General features: G+C 57.3%; 1 protein-coding gene across 1 annotated transcript; it reads right to left on the bottom strand.

The window, feature by feature from the left end:
* Positions 1 to 343: 343 nt before the first annotated feature.
* Positions 344 to 20,023, bottom strand: Crb2 (crumbs cell polarity complex component 2). Its single transcript, XM_052182411.1, has 13 exons — positions 19,873 to 20,023; positions 13,431 to 13,754; positions 10,400 to 10,595; positions 10,177 to 10,316; positions 9,545 to 9,730; positions 9,240 to 9,353; positions 6,346 to 7,218; positions 5,752 to 6,260; positions 5,157 to 5,322; positions 3,572 to 4,340; positions 2,952 to 3,068; positions 2,105 to 2,231; positions 344 to 911 (listed from the first exon to the last, which is right to left on the bottom strand). The coding sequence occupies exons 1-13, from the start codon at positions 19,967 to 19,969 to the stop codon at positions 687 to 689; spliced, it is 3,843 nt and encodes a 1,280-aa protein (XP_052038371.1). The 5' UTR covers positions 19,970 to 20,023; the 3' UTR covers positions 344 to 686.
* Between the last annotated feature and the right edge of the window lie 933 nt (positions 20,024 to 20,956).

Raw genomic sequence — 20,956 nt, 5'->3', positions numbered from 1 at the left:
TGGATCTTGTAGGCCTGCCCTACAGACATGGCCATGACACTGCCAGTCAGATCTGTCCCAAAGGGCTTTTGTTGTAGAAACCAAGAAAACTCCTCCATTTCCCAGCTTCTCCAGGATAAGGGCTCTCCTTGGAGGTTGAACAAGATGTCAAGACCGAGGCTTGGTGCTTGGGTAAGCTCTGGCCTGTCCAGTGCTAGAGAACATATAGCCTTGGGCTGCCCCTGTCTCAGAGGTATCCATCTGGGTTGTCCCCAGACATGAAGCCCTTCCCACAGTCAAAATACATTACAATCTGCAGACTGACCCGCCCTCCTGTATAGTCTCCCTCTCCCCTCCCCTCCCCTCCCCTCCTCTCTTCTCTCTTTCCTCCTCTTCCTCAGACAGAAAGATGCACAGACACACATACACAAACAGAAATGCACACACCCTGTCACACCATGGGCACCCACATGTGCCCTGTACACAGCCCAGGAGGTCAGAGAAGTGCACACTCTCACAGCCTCCTCTGCTTCCCTGAGTTGTTCCCCATTTCCCGAGTCCATGATGGACAGGGCAAGGACTGCCAACCACGGGGGCGCATCCTGTGGATGTCCCAGTTCCGGAAGCAGTCTCCTTGGGTCTCCAGGTAAAAGTCCTGCGGTGGCCCTTTAGGACCTTCAGGACATGGCACCAGCAGCCAGGCAAGCCTAGATGAGTCTCTCCTCTGGTGGCACCTTGAGGACACTGTCCATCTCCAGTCGAGCCCCGGCCACCTCCTGCTGGCTTGGGCTGTAAGTGCCCTCAGACTGGCGGCGCTTTCTGGCAGCCAAGATTCCTGAGAGGAGGCCCAGGAGGAGGAGGAGGAGGCAGGCACAGGCTGCGGGCACTGCCACCTCCAGCAGTGGGAATGGCAGGGGCAGAGGCAGGGTTTTCTGCAATAGATGGAAGACAAGAAAACTCAGAGAAGTGTCCCAGAGAAGGTGAGAGAGACAACTCCTGGGGTGTCCAAGCTAGGAAGCCACCTGTCCCAGCCAGTGCTAGGGGAGGGTTGCATAGTCCTGCGAGGAGGATAGACAGCGGACATTCCAGGAGTGCCTGTGGGGGGTGTCACAGAAGTCAACTGTCAACTGAGGTAAAGCAGGAACAGAAAGCAGGGCTGGAATGAACTGAGCCCACTGATGACTCGGACAGAATTCACTAGGCCTGCCGGCCTGCCTGCCTGCCTGCCAGCCTGCAAGGGGGCAAGGGCAGCGTTTCTTCACTTCCAGTCACGGAGTCCCATGGTGCCCCAGTAAAGATTCCGAGTCCCAGAATGAGAACTCCAGCAGTGCAGACACCAGGACCCCCCCACACACACTCACCAGTCTTTCCCCTACATCTTGAGGCTTCTTAGCCTGCTCTGTCACTTGCTTCCCCAATCCCAGCATTCAGTCCTGAAGAAGGGGGCCCCAAGCTATAAAGTTCACACCTTCCCTCTCTTCCTGCACTCCGGCAGGGGCTGCAAAGCCATTTCCTCCCCCTGGTGTGTGTGTTTGGGGGTGGGGTGTACAGTGGGAAGATGAAGAAACAGAGGCTAAAAAGGTCACCTTGACAGGAACTCTTCCCAGGGGCAAAGGGGACTCCTTGCTGACAGGCAGTTTACCAGGGGCGTCGCCAGACTGTCCTTTCATAACACCCGACATCAGGGCCCACCATGAGCTCAAAGTCTCTCCAAAGCTCTGTGCTGGTCCCCACAGGGCCCAGACCTCTGTCAGCTGAGCCTCCTTGGGGTGAGGGATACCTACATTGCCCAAGCCCAATCTGCTTCAGAAACTAACCTCTGGAATCCTGTCGTCTCAGAAGCCAGTCCTAGAGTAGACTTGGAAGATCCTAACCTGTACCCACTGCTACTACCCTGGATGCCATTGGGAAGCGCCAGACTGTGCCTGATGGATGGGGGTGCCCTGAGTTCTCCCTATGTGAAAATAACTCCTTCACGGTGTACTAGAAAGGACCTAAGTATCCTCTCCCCACCCTCAGCAAAGCCTGTCCACTCTCAAGTCCTCAAGGACCATACCCTCCCTGCCCACTGTCCTCTTGCTAAGGTCTGAAGAGGCCTAGCCGCCCAGCCCCGGGTACCACTCACCACCACTTCACAGAACTGGCCAGAGAATCCTGCACTGCAAGTACATTCAAATACGCCACCGGCCACCCGGCAGGTGCCCCCGTTCAAGCAAGGGCTGGCTTCACAGGGCTGGTCGAGACTCTGACATCTAGAAGAGACAGCAGCTGAGAACGCAACGTCCTTTCAGCCACAGCTGCCTCCCATTCCCCTAGCTGTTCCCCACCTCCAGCATCAAAGTTTATCCAGCCACTATCCCTGCTTGGCGCAGCCTGGCCAGGTGACCAGAGCTGAAGGTGATTCCCATCACCTACCCACTCCCCTCAGGCCCAGTGCTCATGGCTGGGAAGGGGGAGGAAGGTAATGCTGCAGGCCAGGGATGCCAACGAACACCTCCTCCTAGGGGCCTAGAAGTTGCATTTTGGCCATGTCCATTGAGGACCGAAGGGCTTCAGGAAACTGGGTGTGCTGGCAGTGGTGGTACACGCCTTTAATCCCAGCACTTAGAAAGCAGAGGCAGGTGCATCTCTAAGTTTGAGGCCAGCCTGGTCTACGGATTAAGTTCCAGGAACCGCCAGCTACCTAGTGAAACTTTGCCTCAAAAAAAAAAACAAAAAACAAAAAACAAAAACAAAAAAACAAAAAACAGACAAACAAAGCAAAGAAAGAAACTGGATGACAATCACTGCCCAGCCTGTGTCTGCCTAACAGATAATGGTCTTGGAAGTCCCAGAAAAACCAAAAGACACGGGTGGATCATCTGTCACTGAAGTCAGTGAGCAAGACAAGGAGCACCTCATTTCCCTGCCCAGGCCAGGAATCCCAGGGGCTAGCTCCCAGTCAACACCCCAGGCCCTGGTTCCAGACCCACCTGAGGCCGACAAGGCCTTCCTGGCAACTGCAGTTGGTGCCCAAGGCGCCACCTTCACAAGGGGTGCCATCCTTGCAGGTGGAGTTGAGGTGACATCCCTGAGGCCGGATTGGCCACCTGCAGAGAAATGCAAGGCTGATGAGGGCGGGGAGCTGGCCACAGTGCTTCTTCCCATGTGCGGAATGCAGACCCACCTTCTCTATCCTTCCCCAGGAAGCAAAGAACAGGGCTGTCATTCTGCCGCTTCCCCCAACCCCACAAGGTCTTTGATAAGTGCTGACGTGCAGTGCAAAACAGTTCCTAAACTTGAGGAGAGAGGAGAGCTAGACCAGGGCTAGACAGCTCTGGACCCAGAAGGAAATGGGGGAGTTGTAAGGCAGCCTGCTGCAAAGCTCTGAAATTGTGCTCCCTGACTAGTTCTGCCCTCCTAATTCTCTCCAAGCCTCAATGTCGTCCTGAAAGTCAAATTTTGCCAAGTATTATAACCTGTATTTTATCTTTATGAGCACCACCTGAACTAGCTACTACGAACTTACTCCCTCCAAACTCCACCCATGGTCAATCAGCAGTCAGCTCTGTCCACTGTCACAGCTGTCCCCAGGTCCCCTTGCCACCCGCACCTGCAGCGAGGGCCGGAAAAGCCCGGAGGGCAGCGACACTCGAAGCGGCCGTCAGGGCGCGCGTGACATTGGCCCCGGACACAGGGAGACGAGCGACATGGGTCAGCGAGGACCTCGCAGCGGGGTCCTTCCCAGGCGGGGTCGCAGGAGCAAGCGAAGACATCGAAGAGGTCGTGGCAGGCGCCGCCGTGCAGGCAGGGCGAGGGCGAGCAGACGGGCCCGCCGCGGCAGCCGAGGCTCACGGCCGGAGACCCGGGCCAGGCCACGAAGTGCTCGCGCGCCCCAGACATCGCGCCGGACCTCGGTGGCGCCAAGGGTAACGGGAGGCCGCCGAGCGCCACGCGGCCCAGGCAGCCCGTGAAGTTCTCGGCCAGCAGCAGAGGCACGGCACCCGGGCCCTGCAGGAAGCCCAGGTCGCCGCCCAAGCCGTGCAAAGCCACGGGTGTCGCCGCGCCATCCAGCCACAGCAGCCACCGCGAGGCAGCAGCCTGTGGGAACTCCCGGGCGAGGCGCACGCGATGCCAGGCGCCGTCGGCCACGGGCGGCCCGGGCGCTGGCAGCACGGAGCCCGTCACATCTACGGCCAGCGAGCCGTTGCGCACCGCCAGCCAGACGCTGGAGTTGGCACCCGCGGCGGAGGCGGCGCGCAGCAGCCCAGCCTCCGGGTCGCGCGTGCGGAAGGCCAGGGTGAGGCCGCTGAGCGAGGAGGACACGTTGTGGCCTGTGAACACAGCAGGAGGGCCCTCGCGGAACGTGGCCTCGGCCACACCTGCAGAGAGAGTTAGAACCGCTGGGAAATGACCTGCCAGGTTTCTACACCCTCCTCCTGTCCCCAAGCGTTCAGGTGGCAGGGCCCACAATCCACATCTATTGATATTGACAAGAGCAGTCACCCACCTGTCACCTGATCTCAGAAACTGCAGCTCCCTCTTCCACCCCTTATGTATTCTCCTCCTGGAGGGAATCAGTTCCGGGGTAATCCTAAGGGGACCACAATACCTGCTACCCCGAAGGCCCTAGACATATTAATAATATTAACTCCTCATAAATCTAGCCTGCTCCCCTCCTCCCTGAAGGAGGCGCTCTGTCCTGCACACAGGTGCAGGTCCAATCACATCCTTCTCCTCCTTACCCTCTGTAAGGCTGGCGGTGGAGCTCAGTTGGTAGAATGCCCAGCATGCAGGAAGCTTTGGGTTCCTTCCCTAGCACCCAACAAAGTGGGAGTAGGAGCCCATATCCATAATCCCTTAACTGGGGAAGTTGAGGTGGGAGAATCACAAGTTCAAATCAAGATCACCCTTTGCTACATGGTGAGTTCAGGGCTCGCCTGAGCAACATGAGACCCCTTCGTCTCTGAGCTGCTTGGAGGGGCCTCAAATCCCATCTCCTGCGGCAGTTTTTGTAAGCTTGTGTTTCAGCTGTCACACACGCCACACCCCCTTCCCAACCTTCCTCTCCTGGGGTTCCCTTGACGTTGCCTTGGAAACCACTGCAATCTCCCCAAGAGTGCAGTGACCCATCACCCATTCTGTAAACTCAAAGGGATCATCTTCTTCGGTACCCAGCACCCAGGACACAAACTCACACACAAAGCCATCCGGAACCTCCTCACAGGTGGCAGGCGGCAGGCACGGCTGCCTGGGGCACCATCGCTGCTGGGCACAGGTGGGCCCTGTGAAGTTGTCGGAGCAGGTGCAGTAGAAGTCATTCCAAGTGACGTGGCACGTTCCACCATTGAAACAGGGATTGGGCTGTGGAAGTCAGGACACCAGTGAACACACTCCCCAAAACGGCACCCTCAACCCCAAGACCACCTCATCACAGAGTCGAAGGGAACCTGTCCTCGCCCCTACATTACAGATGAGATAGTAGACCCCGCCCGAGAGGTACAGCCACTCATCTGAGGGCCCAGCCACTAAAGAGGCGAGTCCAGTTTGTATTAGGTTATTCCAGCTAATGAACCGGCCTCTTTCCTCCAAGAAGTCGCTACAGAAAAGCTAAGGCCCATCCTCTGTCTAGGTCAGGATGTCATCTGAGATGGATACAAAGGGAGGAGATGGGGCACTCCCTCTGCCACTCCGGTGGCAGGAATGAGAGCAGCTCATGTGGCTGTCTTGAGCCTCAGCTTGGCCTATGTCACAGCACAGATCCTAGCTAAGGACCCTCTCCTGGGCACTCACACTGCACACGTCCTCCGAGACACAGCCCTGGGTGAGGTTGGACGACTGGCCGGCTTCCAGGTCACTGGGCCAGCTTGAGTTCTCCATCGGAGAAGAGAAGAAGGGGAGGTGGATGCCGTTGAGTCGTAGGTCCTGGAGGCAGCCTCGGAAGGGCCCACCCCAGGGCTGGGTGTCATCCGGGGAGACCCTCCCACCCACATACAGCCGCTGGCCCAGGTCCTGCAGCTGGTCAGGCCCAAAGCTGAGCGTCACCAAGTGGGGGAGTCCATCATCCCAGCGCCCGAGCAGGATCACAGCTGGCTGACCCAGCACCTCAGCCTGGATCTGGCCCTCGCTCAGGGACACAGTTAGGGTAGCAACTGAATCATTGACAAACTGGAGCAGCAGGCCGGCAGGCTCACGTGTACGGAGGAAAAAGGACACAGTGAGGTTTGGGCCTAGCAGCTGGTGGAGCAGGAAGGAGGCGGAGCTCATGGCGCCGCCCAAGCCAAAGGTGGCAGCAGGAACCTCTGCAGGGAAAAACAGTACTGGGGTGAGGCCAGCAGGCTTAGGGGCCCAACATTAATGCTCCCTCCGCACCCGCTAACCCCTCACCATCAGTGCATGTGGACCCATGGTAAGGTCTCAGGCAGTCGCAGCGGAAGTGAGTCCACAGGTCCACGCAGGCCCCTCCATGGGCACAGGGCAGAGGCTGGCAAGGTTCCCTGCGCTCACAACCCAGGAACACGTTTCCATTGAGCTCCTCAGGCAGCAGAAGGTGCCCTTCCACACGCACATCCTGGAAGCAGCCTGCAAAGGCCCTGCCGCCCAGATAGATAGAGTAGGGCCCCGGAGGCCCAGAGGCCACCGAGGCTGTAGGACCTGTAGCCACAGGACCAGAGGCCACACAGAGCTGGCCCCAGCAGCCCTCATGCCAGAGCCGCAGCTCCAGGGCTCCCAGGTGGAACACCACTTCCACCTGGTGCCAATGCCCGTCATTTAAGGCTAGGTCAGGCAGCGTAAGGACAAGTGCAGCAGAACCATGTCTCCAGAGTGTGGCTCGCAGCATGGCCCCCACCAGAACCAGCTCCAAGCTGTCCCGAGTGTCCTTGAGAGTAACTAGGGTTCCAGCAAGCAGCGTGGTACGGAATCTCAGGGCCAGACCCAGGGAGGCACCAGCTGGCACCAATCCCCACACAGAACTCCCAGACACAACCGAGAAGGTAGTATTCTGGCCACAGAAAGGCCCAGAGGTCCCAGGTGGGCAGCGGCAGAAATAACTGTGGAGGCCAGACTCAAAGGTGGGCACGCAGGTGGCAACCAGTGGGCAGGTGTGGCCCTGGCAGCCTGTGAGCTGCACAGAACAGTCATGTCCACCCCAGGCCTCGGGGCACTGGCAGATGTAGCCTGCTACAGTGTCGCTGCAGGTTCCGCCATGCAGGCATGGCTCTGATTGGCATTCGTCCATGTCTTCCTGACAAGTCAGGCCTAAAGGGGAGAGATTAGCCAAGGGTCAGTACACCTCGCCACAGCCAGAGTCTCCAACCAGAGCCCACATGCCTCGTGGTGATGCCGACCTGGGCACCTACACACCAGGTCCCCAGGTTCTCTCCTCTGGCCAAGTCGGATAAGTCAGTCTCTGTGCCCTGTGGGCCTGGCTTGGGGAAGCACTCCTGGCTCCACCTCTTCTTCCGCCCGTGCCCCTTGCTTTGCCAGGTCTGGCAGCCTCCTGGTCAGCTTCCTTCAGCAGTTCTTCCCCACCTATCTCTAGAGTAGCCGGATGTCTCTTTCCAAGGTGTGACCTGGCTATGCACCTTTGCCGCTATGACCCAGCCGCTCACCTTGGTATCTGAGACTCTCATAGGCGAGGCCTTCCAGGCTCTCAAGGCTCAACCTTCCCCGGTGAAAGCCTTGAACTTGCTATTATCCTAAGTATTTCCTGGAAAGTCATGCCTCAACTTCCCTTACTATTTTCAAACTCCTCCTCACCCCGCGTAGCCCACAGAGGGCTCAAGCTCTCCCTCATAGAGAGGGTTTGCAGGTGAGTGCCAGCCCATCTCCCCTTTCACGATTAAAACACCAAAGAGCAACCACAGTTCAGTCAGAGCCTCCACAGCACCACCAGAGGCCATCCTCAGCCCACACTCAGCTGTAGAGACCCAGGCCCGGAGGAGTCCATGAGGATAGATCAGCCCACACACCTATACCTTCCTCCTCACAATCACCAGGCACCCGCTTAAACTCTTCCTTTGAGAAGCTTCAATCCTCCTACCTGCTAGGAGCAACAGGCTCCCCAGAAAAGGGCCCAGCACCCACAGCCCCATCGTCACCTACAGATGCACCAAGGCTTAGGAACAGGGCTCCCAGGCTGGCCCGCCTGCGTTCTTCTGAGCCAACTCAGGAATGCCAAGCTGACCTCCCAGTCCAGAGCCTTCTGGTGTCTCAGGGGAGGCTGGGCTCTCTGCCCAGCCTCACAGCTAGGATCTCTCCTCCAGGACTCTGAACTCAGAGCTCTCTCTCCCTCCCTGTCACTCACTGTTTAGCTGCAAGGATCTGGGTTCCCACAGTCACTGTTTGTGACCACACCGCTCGCCAGGCTTCACTGCCAAGTCCACGAGATGGGCGTGGTCAGCCCTTCCTTGTGAGACTATGGAGGAGTGGGCCACTGGAGGAGGATGTGGGAGGGAGGGACTCAAGCAATAGGAACAGTGGAGAGGGCATGGGCCACTCAACATGGGGGAGCACTGAGCCCCAATATGTTTGAGTGGCCAATACAGGAGAGTGGGGTGTGCCTCCAGCCCCTTCCCCAAGCAGAGGAACCTGCCTCCAGAAACCCGCAGGGAAAGAGCTAGGAGGGATGCTGGCATGTGGAGGAGTGCTACCCACATTCCAGTGGGGGCAGGGACACTAGAGAGAGGAGGCCTGTGTGCAGTTCCCGGGTGTTTCTGCAGGGAGGATTTTTACACTCCAGCCACTGACAGCAGACACAGCTCCCCAGAGCCAAAGCGTGTCCTTCTGAAGGCGTGCACCTGCGCACAGTGCTGCCTCCTTCCGTCTTGGTCTGAAGCTCTGTCCCTCTTTGATTTGATAGCAGGGTTCAGAGCCCCAACCACCGGACATCCATACATGAGCCCCAGTTCTGACTCCAGTCGGGGTCCCTCTCTTGGGGTTAGTCCCTTGTCCCCTCAGCTGGCCCTGGAATCACAGACACTCAGTCCTTGCAGGACTGAGGTCACCAGCCAACATTCCCCAGGGCAGAGGATCACCTGGCAGCCTTGGTAACCCCCACCCCCACCCCCACCCCCACCCCCGACTCCATGATTCCCTCCTGACTGTACTCAAACTGACCAGTTTCTCCCCTTCCACTTACAAAGCTGGGATTCTGGCTCAGCACCCCCCCCCCCAGCTGTCACCAGTGCCACCACGGCCACCTTTCCTATATGTATCAATCCACATTCAGTCAAAAGGGACCGTATCACCTCCACGCCAGAGCCACCCCAGCTGAGCACCTGTGTACCCATCCGGGCAGTAGCACTGGAAACCATCGGGCAGGTCCTGGCAGCTGCCTCCGTTGAGGCACGGTCCTGAGGCGCACTCATCCACGTCCACACTGCAGTCATTCCCTGGGGGGGGGGGGGGGAAAGGCTCAGCTGTGACTGCCGCCTGCACCCTCAGAGCCAAACCAGAACCAAAAGGGTCCATTGTACAACTAGGGAGAGTGAAACCCAGCGAGAGAGAGGAGGGTGTGGGCTCAGGCAGGTCCAGCTTTGGGGTTCTAGGCCTTGACTGAGTGCTTCTCCAGCAGGTCACTCACCGGCAAAGCCTGGACGACAGCTGCAAAGGAAGCCGGCAGCGTGGCTGAAGCTGAAGGCTCCCGGGAAGGTGGCCTGATCACCCCCATACAAGGTCGGGTCAGAGCGCTGCAAGCACCGGGCCCCGTTATGACAGGGATCCGATGCACACTCATCCTCATCCACTTCGCACCGCTCTCCACTGAAGCCTGGGATGCACATGAAGACTTCAGGAAACACAAGCGTCTAGATGGTTCCCCTCCACGACCCAAGCCAACCCAGGATGGGACAGGGAGGGACATCAAGATGCGGATACTGACAGAGGGAAAATAGGGACTAGTAATAGCCAGCTACCAATTGCTACGAATTCTATATTCTAACATTCAGACACCCTTTTTGTGTGCCAGGTACATCGCTACTCCCCACTGCAACCCAAGGGGCAGGTGCTGTTAGCAACCCTGTTTGCAGATCAGAAAACTGTGACTCACGCTGGCAGGTGGCATGTGCAGGTCTCAGAGGGTCCAGACTGCACTCACACATGCACCAGGCTTCACACCTGCCCCACCGCACAGGCAAGCATCTCTCTTCCACACACACACACACACACACACACACAGTGGTGTTGGGGGTTGCAGGGGCGCAGGCTCGCACACACCTGGCCAGCAGAGGCAGCGGAAGCTCCGGAAGCCGTCGAGGCAGGACGCGTTGTGCGCGCAGGGCGCAGAGGCACACTCCAGCACCTCCTGCTCGCAGCGCGCGCCTTCGTAACCCGTGTCCGCGCAGTCGCACCGGAAACTGGCGTGGGCGGGCGGGAGCTGAGCGCGTGCCCACCCCGCAGCCCACCTCCCCGCAGCCGGGGCACCCCGCCAAGGGCTCACCCGTTGACCAGGTCGTGACACACGCCACCGTGCGCGCACGGCTGGCTCTGGCACTCGTCCACGTCCAGCTGGCAGCTCGCGCCCGCGTATCCCGGCGCGCACACGCAGCGGTAGGAGCCCACACCGTCCAGGCACGAGCCTCCGTGCAGGCAGGGCGCTGACGAGCACTCGTCCACCTCGGCCTCACAGGTCACGCCTGGACGGGGACAAGAGACACGGAGACCACATCTAGAGGGGCAAAAGGGGCCCAACCAGCAGCCCCAATCTGCTCCAGTTACCATATGCCCAGCTCTTTCAGAGGAAGTGCTGCCCATAGACCCAGGCAACCAGGTAGAAAAAAGAAGACCCTCCTTGCCCTGCCACCCTCACCGGGGGTCGGGGGTGAGGCGGAAAGGGCCATCATAAGAGAGAAAACTGGATTCTGTGAGGACAGGAGTCGGGGTCTGTTCTAGGGAGCTGGGAATGGGCCAAGCAGAGGTTTCTTCAGGAACAGCTTTTTGAAAACTGAGATAAGGCCAATGATGACAGCTGGTGACACCCCTCTTGAGGCAGAGACATAGTGCCCTGGGGGAAGGATGGAGAAAAGACAGAACCTGGGGAGAGTGGCGGAGAAAGGCGTGAGGACATCAGGTACCAGAGCCCAATCAAGACTCCTGCTCGTCATGCGAGCTCAGCTATAGAGAACTTCCTGCTCTTCCAGAGGACCAGAGTTCCGTCCCCAGCACCCACTTGAAGCGGTTCACACCTGCCCTAAGAGCAGACATGCTTGATTCAGCTTTCATGAAGACGTTCAGATAGCATTCCTAGCATCCCCTCACCCGGGCACCTGCATACACATGACATAATTAAATCTTTTTTACGCCGGGCGGTCGTGGCCCATGCCTGTAATCCCTGCACTCTGGGAGGCAGAGGCAGGTGGATTTCTGAGTTGGAGGCCAGCCTGGTCTACAGAGTTCCAGGACAGCCAGGGCTATTCAGAGAAACACTGTCTCAAAAAAACCAAATAAAAAAAAAAAAAAAACCCCAAAAAATTTTATAAAATTAAGTTGTTGGTAGGGATAATAATAGTCAATCTTTGTGGTCATTCACCTTGACCAGATTTGAAATCCTCTAGGAGACGCACCTCTGACTATATCTGTAAGGGAGTTTACAGGAGGGGTTCATCTGAAGAAAGAAGAGATCCCTTCTGAGTCTGGAGAGCACCCTCCCCAGGACCTGAATCCTAGACTGAATAAGATGGGGGCTGGGACAAACAAAAGGAAGAAAGCCTTCTGAGCACCAGCATCAGAGGATACAATGTAACCAGGTGACTCCTGCGTCCTTTGTGTGGTCCAGGCCACGCGGACCCCTTCCCACCAGTACACCCTTCCTTGCTCTATCGACTTCCTTCTTGTTAAGTATTTAACCACAGCGATGCAAAGAGCAACCAAGCCAGCAGCTCAGCACTGCAGTTCAGAAGGCTCATCGGAAGCTTTGAGAAGGAGGAGAGGAAGGGACCCCACAGAAGAGGGCCACTCTGGACAGGACACAGTCGGGTAGGGTCGCCGATCTCTATGCTGTCTTGGCTTTAAAACTGGAAGACTCTGCTTCTACCTAGGAATTCCCAAGCCTCTGGGGAAACCCTGGGTACACACTGGCCCTCCCCTGGATAGGGGTAGAGACAGAGGGAGATGGAGAATCTCCAGGTGTGGAGATTTATGACACAGGTCCCTGTCACCTAAGTAGGTTTTGTCATGGGGGCTCAGGAGACAGCTGAGCCCAGCTGGAGCCCTCTGACGTCCCAGTCCCAGTGCAGCCTCAGGACTCCTCCTTCCCATGACCCTGCAGCCCCACTCCTATCCTCTGTGCCAGGGAGAGCCAGGCCCAGGCTCCTGGAATCCCAACTCCCCCACCCTGTGAGCGGGAGGGAAATGAGTCAGGCAAAGCTGCGTGCTCACATCCCACTCGCTGGAATCCTGCACAGACAGTGCTCACATGCCTGCTGACAGACACACAGACGATTCCCACAGAAGCATACCCCGACGGTGGCACAAGCAGGTGCTCAGAGCAACCACACATCCGCAGACAGCTGGGACATGCAGTCTCACCTGCACAAATATTCAGACCCTTAACCAACTCTCACTGCCACGGTGCCATCTCACCCCTCCATGCCCTTCCTGGTATTTGCCTCCCCCCTCTCCCCCCGCATCTGTACTGTTTGCTCAGAGGGGACTTGAAACTGCCTCACAGTTTGAGCGCAATGCCTGAATTCAGGGTTGATGGAGACCCCAGGATCTATCCTGCAGACTCCAGACTGCACTAAATTAAGCATCCTTTGAAGACCTGTCCCCAGCTGTCCCCTCCCTCCTGACATAAGGCAGCTCTAGAAAGCAGGCACAGGAGTAGGAAGTGACTGGGGTGAGGTGTTCCCTGGAAGAGAGAGCCACGTGTGTCCTTGCCGGTCGTGGTTCAGAGCATGTGTGTCTACATTATTTCTCTCTGGGGAACAGGATAGCTAAGGACTCATCCCCATCCCAAACAGGAAAGGATCCCACTGGCTCACTGTGCCAGAATTCAGGATGCCTAGAGGACCGAGGTCTGAGTTACATCCCGAGCCAACCCGGGCCCAGCAGGTGAGCCATGCAGAGTCTACACAGCAGGCAGCTTGACACAGGTTTAGACTGAAGAAATGCTAGAGACAACCATCTGGGCATCCTTGGGAAAGCCACACCAGGCAGGTGTGCCCTGCAAGGGATGCTTGGGGTTCAGTCCCCTTCTCCAGTGGGGACCACACTCAGTATTTGTCAAGTAACTGATATGTGCCAGGCCTCATGTTAACACGCAAACATACAAGCAACCGATCCTACCTGCCAGGTTAACCCAAGAAACATCCGTTGTGCAGCCAGCCCAAGAGTGTTTAACAAAGCTGTCAGCCAGCCTGAGGCATCCCCGGACTTGAGCTGAAGCTTAACTGGGGTGCTCACACGATGAGTAGCTGCTGGGCCCCACGCCCATCCATGGTCCAGCCCTCCTAGGTGAGCAGTCCTGTTACCTGCATAGCCCAGGGGGCAGTGGCACTCGTAGTGATCCGCCAGGTTTTGGCAGGTGCCCCCATGGTGACAAGGCTGGGATGCACACTCATCGATGTCCAGTTCACAGTGGGGTCCCTGGAATCCAGGCACACAGTAGCAACGGAAGCCATTAGGATCTGGGCCCTGGGACACACACAGTGCACCGTGGTGGCATGGCTGAGTAGCACAGCCTCCAAGCCCTAAGGGCTCACAGGCGTAGCCACCACTTTCTGTAGCCTGGCACTTGGTCCCTGGAGCACATGGGTCTGAGGCACAGACACTTGGAGTCTCTGAAGGAACCAACCCTGTAAAAAAAAGAAAACAGTTTGGCAATGTGGGCAGGGTCTGCATGAGACACTCTTCCCCTACTGTTAGCCACAAGCCTAACAGTAACACGGGTCTGACCATGTTCAAGAACCTGTGTGCACACCAAGGGCATCTGCAGGCTGGTCACAAATGGAGAGAGATATCTACCCCTGGAGCTGAGGCGGTGCTATTTACTTATTTTGTGCTTATTTTTGAGAAGGACTATCTTGTCGTCCAAGCTGATCTCGAACTTGCTATATATCCAGGGATGACCTTCAACTTCTGATCCTCCTGCCTCAGCTCCCAAGTGCCGGGATTATAGGTATACACTACCAATCCAGCTTTGTGGAGTACTGGAGAATCAAACCCAGGGCTTCCTTGGCGAAAGGCAACCATTCTCTGGACTGAGCGACAGCCTGAGCCCCTGAGGAAGGCTTAATTGTATCTTTGGGCAGTGATGGTGTATGGAATGAGTGACTCCCCTGTGACCAAGCTCCCTGGTAACCCCTGCAGTCTCCTTAGGAGGCTTGGACGGTCCTAGAGTCTCTTTACAGACAAGCAATAGACGCTCAAGCCAGGAAAGACTTGCTGACATCACGCGGCAAATTAACCAGGGAGAGACGCAATGCCGGCAATGCCAGGGTTTTCCCACTGCACCAGGGAGGAGCTGACCAGGCCTTTCCATTCTACAGGCCGGTGTCCCCTCAGCAGCCTGAAGTGGAGTGGAGGGGTCAAAGGAGGGAGTAGCTTCTATCCGCCCCCCAACCTCCCGCTGGGGGTCTGGTAACTCCATCCCTCACTGAAACCTGAGATTTGGATCTCAGCCCCAGGAAAAGAATGGGTGACTTCAAAGGCAGGGCCCGGCGGCTCAATCTCTCTCACTCCCAACCCATCCGGGCCCCGCCCTCTTTGCCTGCTTGCCTGCGGACTTTCAGGGGATCCCTAGCACCCGTACCATCCCCCACAAGCAAATACCTAAAACAAGGCACGGATAGTGGACCTACTCACTCCACCGATACCTGACCAGAGTCTACACACTCGGAGCGCCCGGTGTTGACTTCGAAGACAAATTCAGTGAGTCTCTCATTCCCTTCCCACCATCCCAGCTTGAAAGCCTTGTAACTGTTAGGCCTGAGTCCAAACCCGACTCAGAGACCTGTGAGCTAGAGACCTTGGGTGAGAGGCCTCTACTGAACATCCCCTCCCCCCTTTTGAGTCAAAGAAGATTTCAAAGCCTCAGGTGCCAGCCACGCATGTGAGGGAGGGGCCCTTCTACCCAGCACCTGGAGTTCCAGGACCTGCCCTCCCCCCACGTTGTCATGCGGACACTAACCAGACCTGAGCCGTGAGCCCTGCACCTTCCCTTCCCCCAGACCGTGAAGACCCCCTTCCCTCCAGATAAGGTTGGCAGCCTCTCAGGCGTCATCCACATTCCACGGGGCAGGGCGTCTGCGGGCCAGATCCTCAAGCTCCCCAGCAGTCCAAGCAAGATGGAGGACAGCAAGTCATGAGGAGAGTGACCCCAGGGAGACATGGCTGTGCGGTGCCATCTCGAGTGTGCAGGGTTCTTCCTTCCACACTAGGGCCTAGCATCTACCAGGGCCAAGGGGGTCAGGCTCTGGAGTCTGAGGTACTTTCTGGCTAAGAGGCCCCTCGGCTCACAGGTGTCCCGACCCTCTGCCAAGCCGGAACATACAGGCTGGGGAAAGGAAGCCCGCCTGGGCCACTGTGCCGGCTTGTGGAGGAATGGGTGGGGCCTTCTGCTTCTGTGACTGGACAGACTGGGAAGACTGGGTGTCCCCGGATGCCCTGTGAGAATTTGATGGGAGATGGGAAGATGGTCGGAACCTACGGCGGCGGCGGCAAGTGGATGAAGCAAACACCTTCAGGAAAAAGCGTGGTTCGAAGCATCAGACAGATTCTTGCTGCGAGGAGCCCCAAATGATGTGTATGATGTCTTGACACCCAGGGAGCCCCATCGAGAGGCCGTGGACATGATGGTCAGAGGCCCTTGGCCCAAAAAGTCCCAAGGGGAGAGTGGCTATAGCTCCTCTTATAGAGCGCCTGACTACTGGCCCCGTGCCAACAACTCCCATTGTAATCCCATCAAATCACAGATTCTTATCTCTGTGGCCCAAGGAATCCCTCACCACAACCTGGAGCTTGGCCCCTAGCTCTGCGCCCACTATATTAGTGGCCACGGCATCAGGGGGAAGAGGCTTTGCTCCTCTATGGGTCCTCCCAGAGCCCAGCAGAGGGAGGGCTGTTGCCATGAGAGATCCCTGAGGCTTAGCCCAGCCCACACTTTGAAAGGCTGTCTCTAGAGGAGCGAAGCGGACGGTACAAACAGGCCCCGAGCCTGCGCAGCCAGGACCGGCAGCTTTATCTGCCGGTTTACAACTCAGGGACTCATCACCTCCAGTCCCACCGCACTTCAAGGTGGCCCGCCGGGCCCACAGTGAGCCCAGGAGGCCGATTGGGCGGGGGGGGGGGGGGGGGGGGGGGCACAGGAGAGGGGAGGAGTTCTCCCTAGGGACTAGCTGGAGGGGCGGGGCCTTGTCACCAGGGCAACAAGGGGCCACTGCTTATCTTTACAAATCCCTCCTGACCTCTCCGACTGCCTGGGCTGACCTGGCAGAGGAGAGATTAACAGACACAGACACAGGATGCTGGCCCTTTCCTTCTACCTGCGCCCTGCCCCACCCCGAGGAGAGCAGGCGGGTCTGCTGTGTACCAGGGCCAGGCATCTTTTGCCATCTTGGTAGAAACTTTTAAGAAAACTGCTTCCCATCATAAAGAGCCTGAAAACTTGCATCTTCAGAAGCATGTGAAATCGTGTGCCAAAGAACTGCCAACCTAGTATGTCCCCAGTCTTTCTTCCCCTCACCAGAAAGTCTTAGAGGTCTGGGGAACGGTGTGGTGTGTGGCTTCTTGGTACACGCTTGCCTGGCTTATGAGAAAGTCCTGGGTTGTGTCCCCAGCACAGGGAAGCATAAGGTATAAGTTATCCTGGGCGCCCTCTCTACCTGAGCCGGGCCGCTGCCGGGTTCTTGGGAACTCCTACTCTATCAGAGCTGTTAGTGCCTGAGTTTCCTCAATCTCTCTGGGCCTCAGCAGCCTCGGGCTGTTGTTGCTGCAATGAATCACCATAATGAAAAGCAAACTGGGGAGGAAAGGGTATATTGGGCTCACATTTCCACATGACTGTTCATCACTGGAAGAAGTCAGGACAGACATTCAAACAGGGCAGGAATCTGATGCAGAAGCCACGGAGGGGCAGCTTGCTTCCCACGGCTGGCTCAGCCTGCTTTCTTATAAAACTCAGGACCACCAGCCCAGGGATGGCGCCTCCTACAATGGGCTGGGCCCTTCCCCCACCAATCACTAATCAAGAAAGTGCTCTACAGTTTGCCCACAGCCCAGTCTTACAGAAACATTTTCTCAGAGTCTCAGAGTCTCCCTCCCCTCTGATGACTCTAGCTTGTGTCAAGTGGGTACAGTGCAGGAAAGGGTCACTGACACTGGACACCCACTCGGACTCATCAGGAGAAGGGAAAGACACCCTGGAAGGCAGAGAAACTTAGATGTATTTTCAGGGATTCTCACCCCTGAGGCCAAAAAGCATAACAGTAATGGCGAGCATGGGTGCTCTGATGCAGTGCCCAGCACAGTGGACTGGAATTGCCAGTCCCTGGTCTCCGTGCTCCGAGTGAGGGGACACATACTGGGAGGGCTCAAACCTGCCCCCTTGTGCCGTGAACAGTTACCCTGGTGACTATTAATGTGGTCCTGTCTAAAATTTTCTTGAGGACTAATGAGATGTCTCTTCAGGTATTGGTGCTTGCTGTGGAGAGCTGATGGCCGGAGTCTGACCCTCAGAACCCATGTAAAGGTGGAAGGAAGGAACTTGTTCCACAGTCTCTCTGACCTCCACACTTGAGTTTGTGTGTGTGTGCTCACACACAATAATAATAATAATAATAATAATAATAATAATAATAATAAAGAACAACAACAACAACCACTACTACAACAACACAACCTCCTTGATGTTGAGAGGGTCTGGAAATAATCCGTGGTATCGTGGAATGACTGGTGGTCCACTCAACAGAGGTACAAGGAAGATCTGTAACTAACCACCTGGAACACCATCTCCTGCTGTGATCCAGGCCCTGCCCTGGCACACTGCCCTTGTGACCCTAAATAAGTTGGGACCTTCTCTGGGCTTTGCTTACCTGTCCTGTAAACAGAGAGGTAGAAAGCCAGCTTCCCTGGATTCTGGAAGGGTTAAAGTCTCTCCACACCGGTGGCTGGTGTGATCACGCCTCAGCAAACCTTCCCTGGAGCCCAGTAGCCAGCCGACCCCACATTATTTGGAAGTAAACAGCGGCCCTGTTTCTCTCCTACAGCCCCGCCCCTTAGGTTGGAGGAGGGGCCAGGTTTGGGGAGGACTGGCTGCCCCTTTGTGCACTGCTCTCCCTGGGTGTTCAGGGAAGGGGTGGGGGTGGGAACAACCCGACGTGTTCCATTGTAGTTCAAGATGCCTCGCCCTCTCCATAGCAACCAGCAATCCTCTGCCGAGGAGTGGCTGGGATGGAGGGGCCCAGCACAGAGCCTGGCAGGGATGGGCATCGGGTCTGGTCCAGAACTTTCATCTCTTCTGGGATGGAAATTAGCTTTCAAGCCACAAAGCCCTTGGCGCCAACCTTTGCTCAGTCAGCTCTGGGTACTGTGACTGTAGACCCCCAGCTCTGGCTTCAGGGGGTCCCCAGAGATGGACTCTGCCCACAGACATCATGGGGGGGGACACCTCTGTTTGCCCACCTCACAGTCCATATGCGTGGACAATCCTGAGGGAAGTGCATAAAAGTCAATGCAGATCTGCTGGCGTGGGCACGGCGGGTGCATGCAGGCCTGTGCTGTGTCTATGGCAATACAGATACACAGTAGGTTCGTTAGCAAGTTCACCAGTGAGTTCACAGGGGAGACCTGGCACGTGCCTGTGGACACCTGTCCCGTCGTAGTGTGTCTCCGTAGTCCCTGCCACGCATCTGTGCAGCTGCCATGGGCATCTGCGTACTGCATGTGGGACAGATCCAAAGTGCACAGCCCAGAACCTCATCATGCCCTAACATACAGACAGCCTGGAGTTTCCTGGTTTCTCCCTAAAACACAGGTCCTCACTGTACCCAGAGGCAAGATAGGCTTTGCAGGCAGGCAGGGGGAATGCCACTGGTGGGGTTCACCTATTGCATAGGAAGCCGGGCCCTCCCTACTGCCCTCGTAACTATAGCGACCAAGCCAAAGCGTCCTCCAGACCCCCCAGTACGAATTCCAGGCTCAGTGTTGAATGCACTTGGACAAAGCCAATGCACTGGCCGCCTGGGCTGGCTTCGGGGAGTCCTTCCAGCATAGCCGTGGAATGCCAGAGATCTGCTGCAGGGGACACACACTCGTGATCAGGAATCCCTAGCCATCCGGAAGACCCAGAACAGCTCTACCGGTTGCCCCTCAGGTGCTGGCAGAGGACCCACAGAAGGGAATGATGGGGGCAAGCTTTCCCCCAACCCTGGTTCTCTGCCCCCTCCCCTATCTTAATCTAGCCCCACCCCCCACCCACACCTCCCGCTGCCGGGAAAGGCCAGTTGAACATGCCGGACAACCTACTGCTAGTTCAGTGAGGACACGACTCTCAGCAATCAATCCCCTCAGACAGAACTTCCACCCTCCTAGCAACTTTACATGTCACCTGCACCCCAGGTCAACACATGACTCTGTGGCGATTGCCTGAGTTTTCTGAAACTTCCCCAATTCACGCATTTCCATCTATCCCGGCCTGCTTCCCCTAAGTGGCACCTCACACCAAGATTCCCAACTTCTCCCTCAACACACCACACCACACCACGCCTGCTCTCCCAGACTGGCTTCTACAGGCCACACCGGCCCGGCTAGCATAGACTCCTCAGTCTGAAGCTACCGCGACACTCTCCAAGTGAGTCCCCAAACACCCCCCCACTATCCCCACACATTCTAGGGCCCGGGACACTCTTCCCTCCAGCCCTGCCACACTCTCAGGCCAGCCCAGCCACACTCACACCCAGGCCCAGCCACACTCACCAGCCAGGACCCAGGGCGGCAGCAGCAGCAGCAGCAGGAGGAGGAGGAGGTAGACACCTCGTCTAGGGCCCCAGATCACAGGCCCCACCAGCGCCATGGCAGGCGGCTCTGCCTGCCTGTGGGAACCTCTGCTCGGCGGGCTCCGCGCCCCTCGGTCCCTCCAACCAGCACTGACGAGGTGGACAGAGGCCCGGCCCCTCCTCCAGCCCTCCCCCTCCGCCCCGCCTCCCACTGCTCCTCCCCGGGCTGGATCCTCGCGGAGGGTCTGACCCACTGCTCCTCCCAGGCACCGGGCCCCTTCGGGGGCCTCAGCTCCAGACAAGGCCCTGGGCCTGACCCTGGGTCTCAGTGCACCAGCCCTCTTGCCAGGCTGTCCAGTCCCTGGGGCCAGCCAGGGTTCCTGGGGCTTGTCCGACTTCCCGCAAGAGCTCAGCTACCCCACAGTTTCAGGCCTTGGTCCTCCCTCCTTGCCTGAGCTCAGAAGCACTCCCACCCGTCCTTACTTAACCTGCTCCTTCCACACCTGAGATACCGAGGCCCCTCCCCTCCTCTCACAGGGGCGCCTGTCCCCGCTGCCCCCTAGGTCCCACCCCGCCACACAGATCCTGTTCTTGTGGCTATCAGTAGTCACTGCGCCCTGGACCACGTGCCGCCCTGACTCCCTTCTACACTTCCCACACCCTCACCAGCCAAAAGGAGCCTTTCCGTCTCCCCATTTGTCCTTGATCTTTGTCTCTGATGTTTACAACTTTAGAAATGCCCCTGCTGTCCAAGGCGGACCTTTCCGCCGAGTGGCTGCTCTCCCTAAAATAGTGCTCCGACTCTGTTCCCACCCTCCTTCCCGAAAAGTCCTTCTCTTTGTCTAACCTCATAGCCACATGTTGCACTGGGTGGAGCCAGGAGTTCTCATCATCTCAAAACACACTGGCACATAAAAAAAGGCACCTTTTCTTCCACGGCCTGCTGCCCCAAGTGGGGGCAGCATCTCCTTTCAAATGAACCCCTGGAAGATGACAATGTCTGCCCAGGTCAGTGATGGTGGAGTCTGCCCCGGAAGGCTCTGGACTCTGTGCTGTGTCTGGCA

This window comes from Apodemus sylvaticus, chromosome 5, assembly GCF_947179515.1.
Source record: "Apodemus sylvaticus chromosome 5, mApoSyl1.1, whole genome shotgun sequence".
NCBI classification, from domain to species: domain Eukaryota; kingdom Metazoa; phylum Chordata; class Mammalia; order Rodentia; family Muridae; genus Apodemus; species Apodemus sylvaticus.
The sequence above is the reverse complement of the archived record's forward strand: the minus strand, read 5'-3'. Positions and strand labels throughout refer to the sequence as shown.

Excerpts from the sequence above, each read along its gene's own strand:
- Crb2 (XM_052182411.1), bottom strand. The coding sequence starts at position 19,969 with ATGGCGCTGGTGGGGCCTGTGATCTGGGGCCCTAGACGAGGTGTCTAC. Across the intron at positions 10,596-13,430 it reads CTGCCCCCTGGGCTATGCAG|GCGTGACCTGTGAGGCCGAG; the intron begins GTAACAGGACTG and ends GTCCCCGTCCAG. Across the intron at positions 912-2,104 it reads GCCAGTTCTGTGAAGTGGTG|AAAACCCTGCCTCTGCCCCT; the intron begins GTGAGTGGTACC and ends CATCTATTGCAG.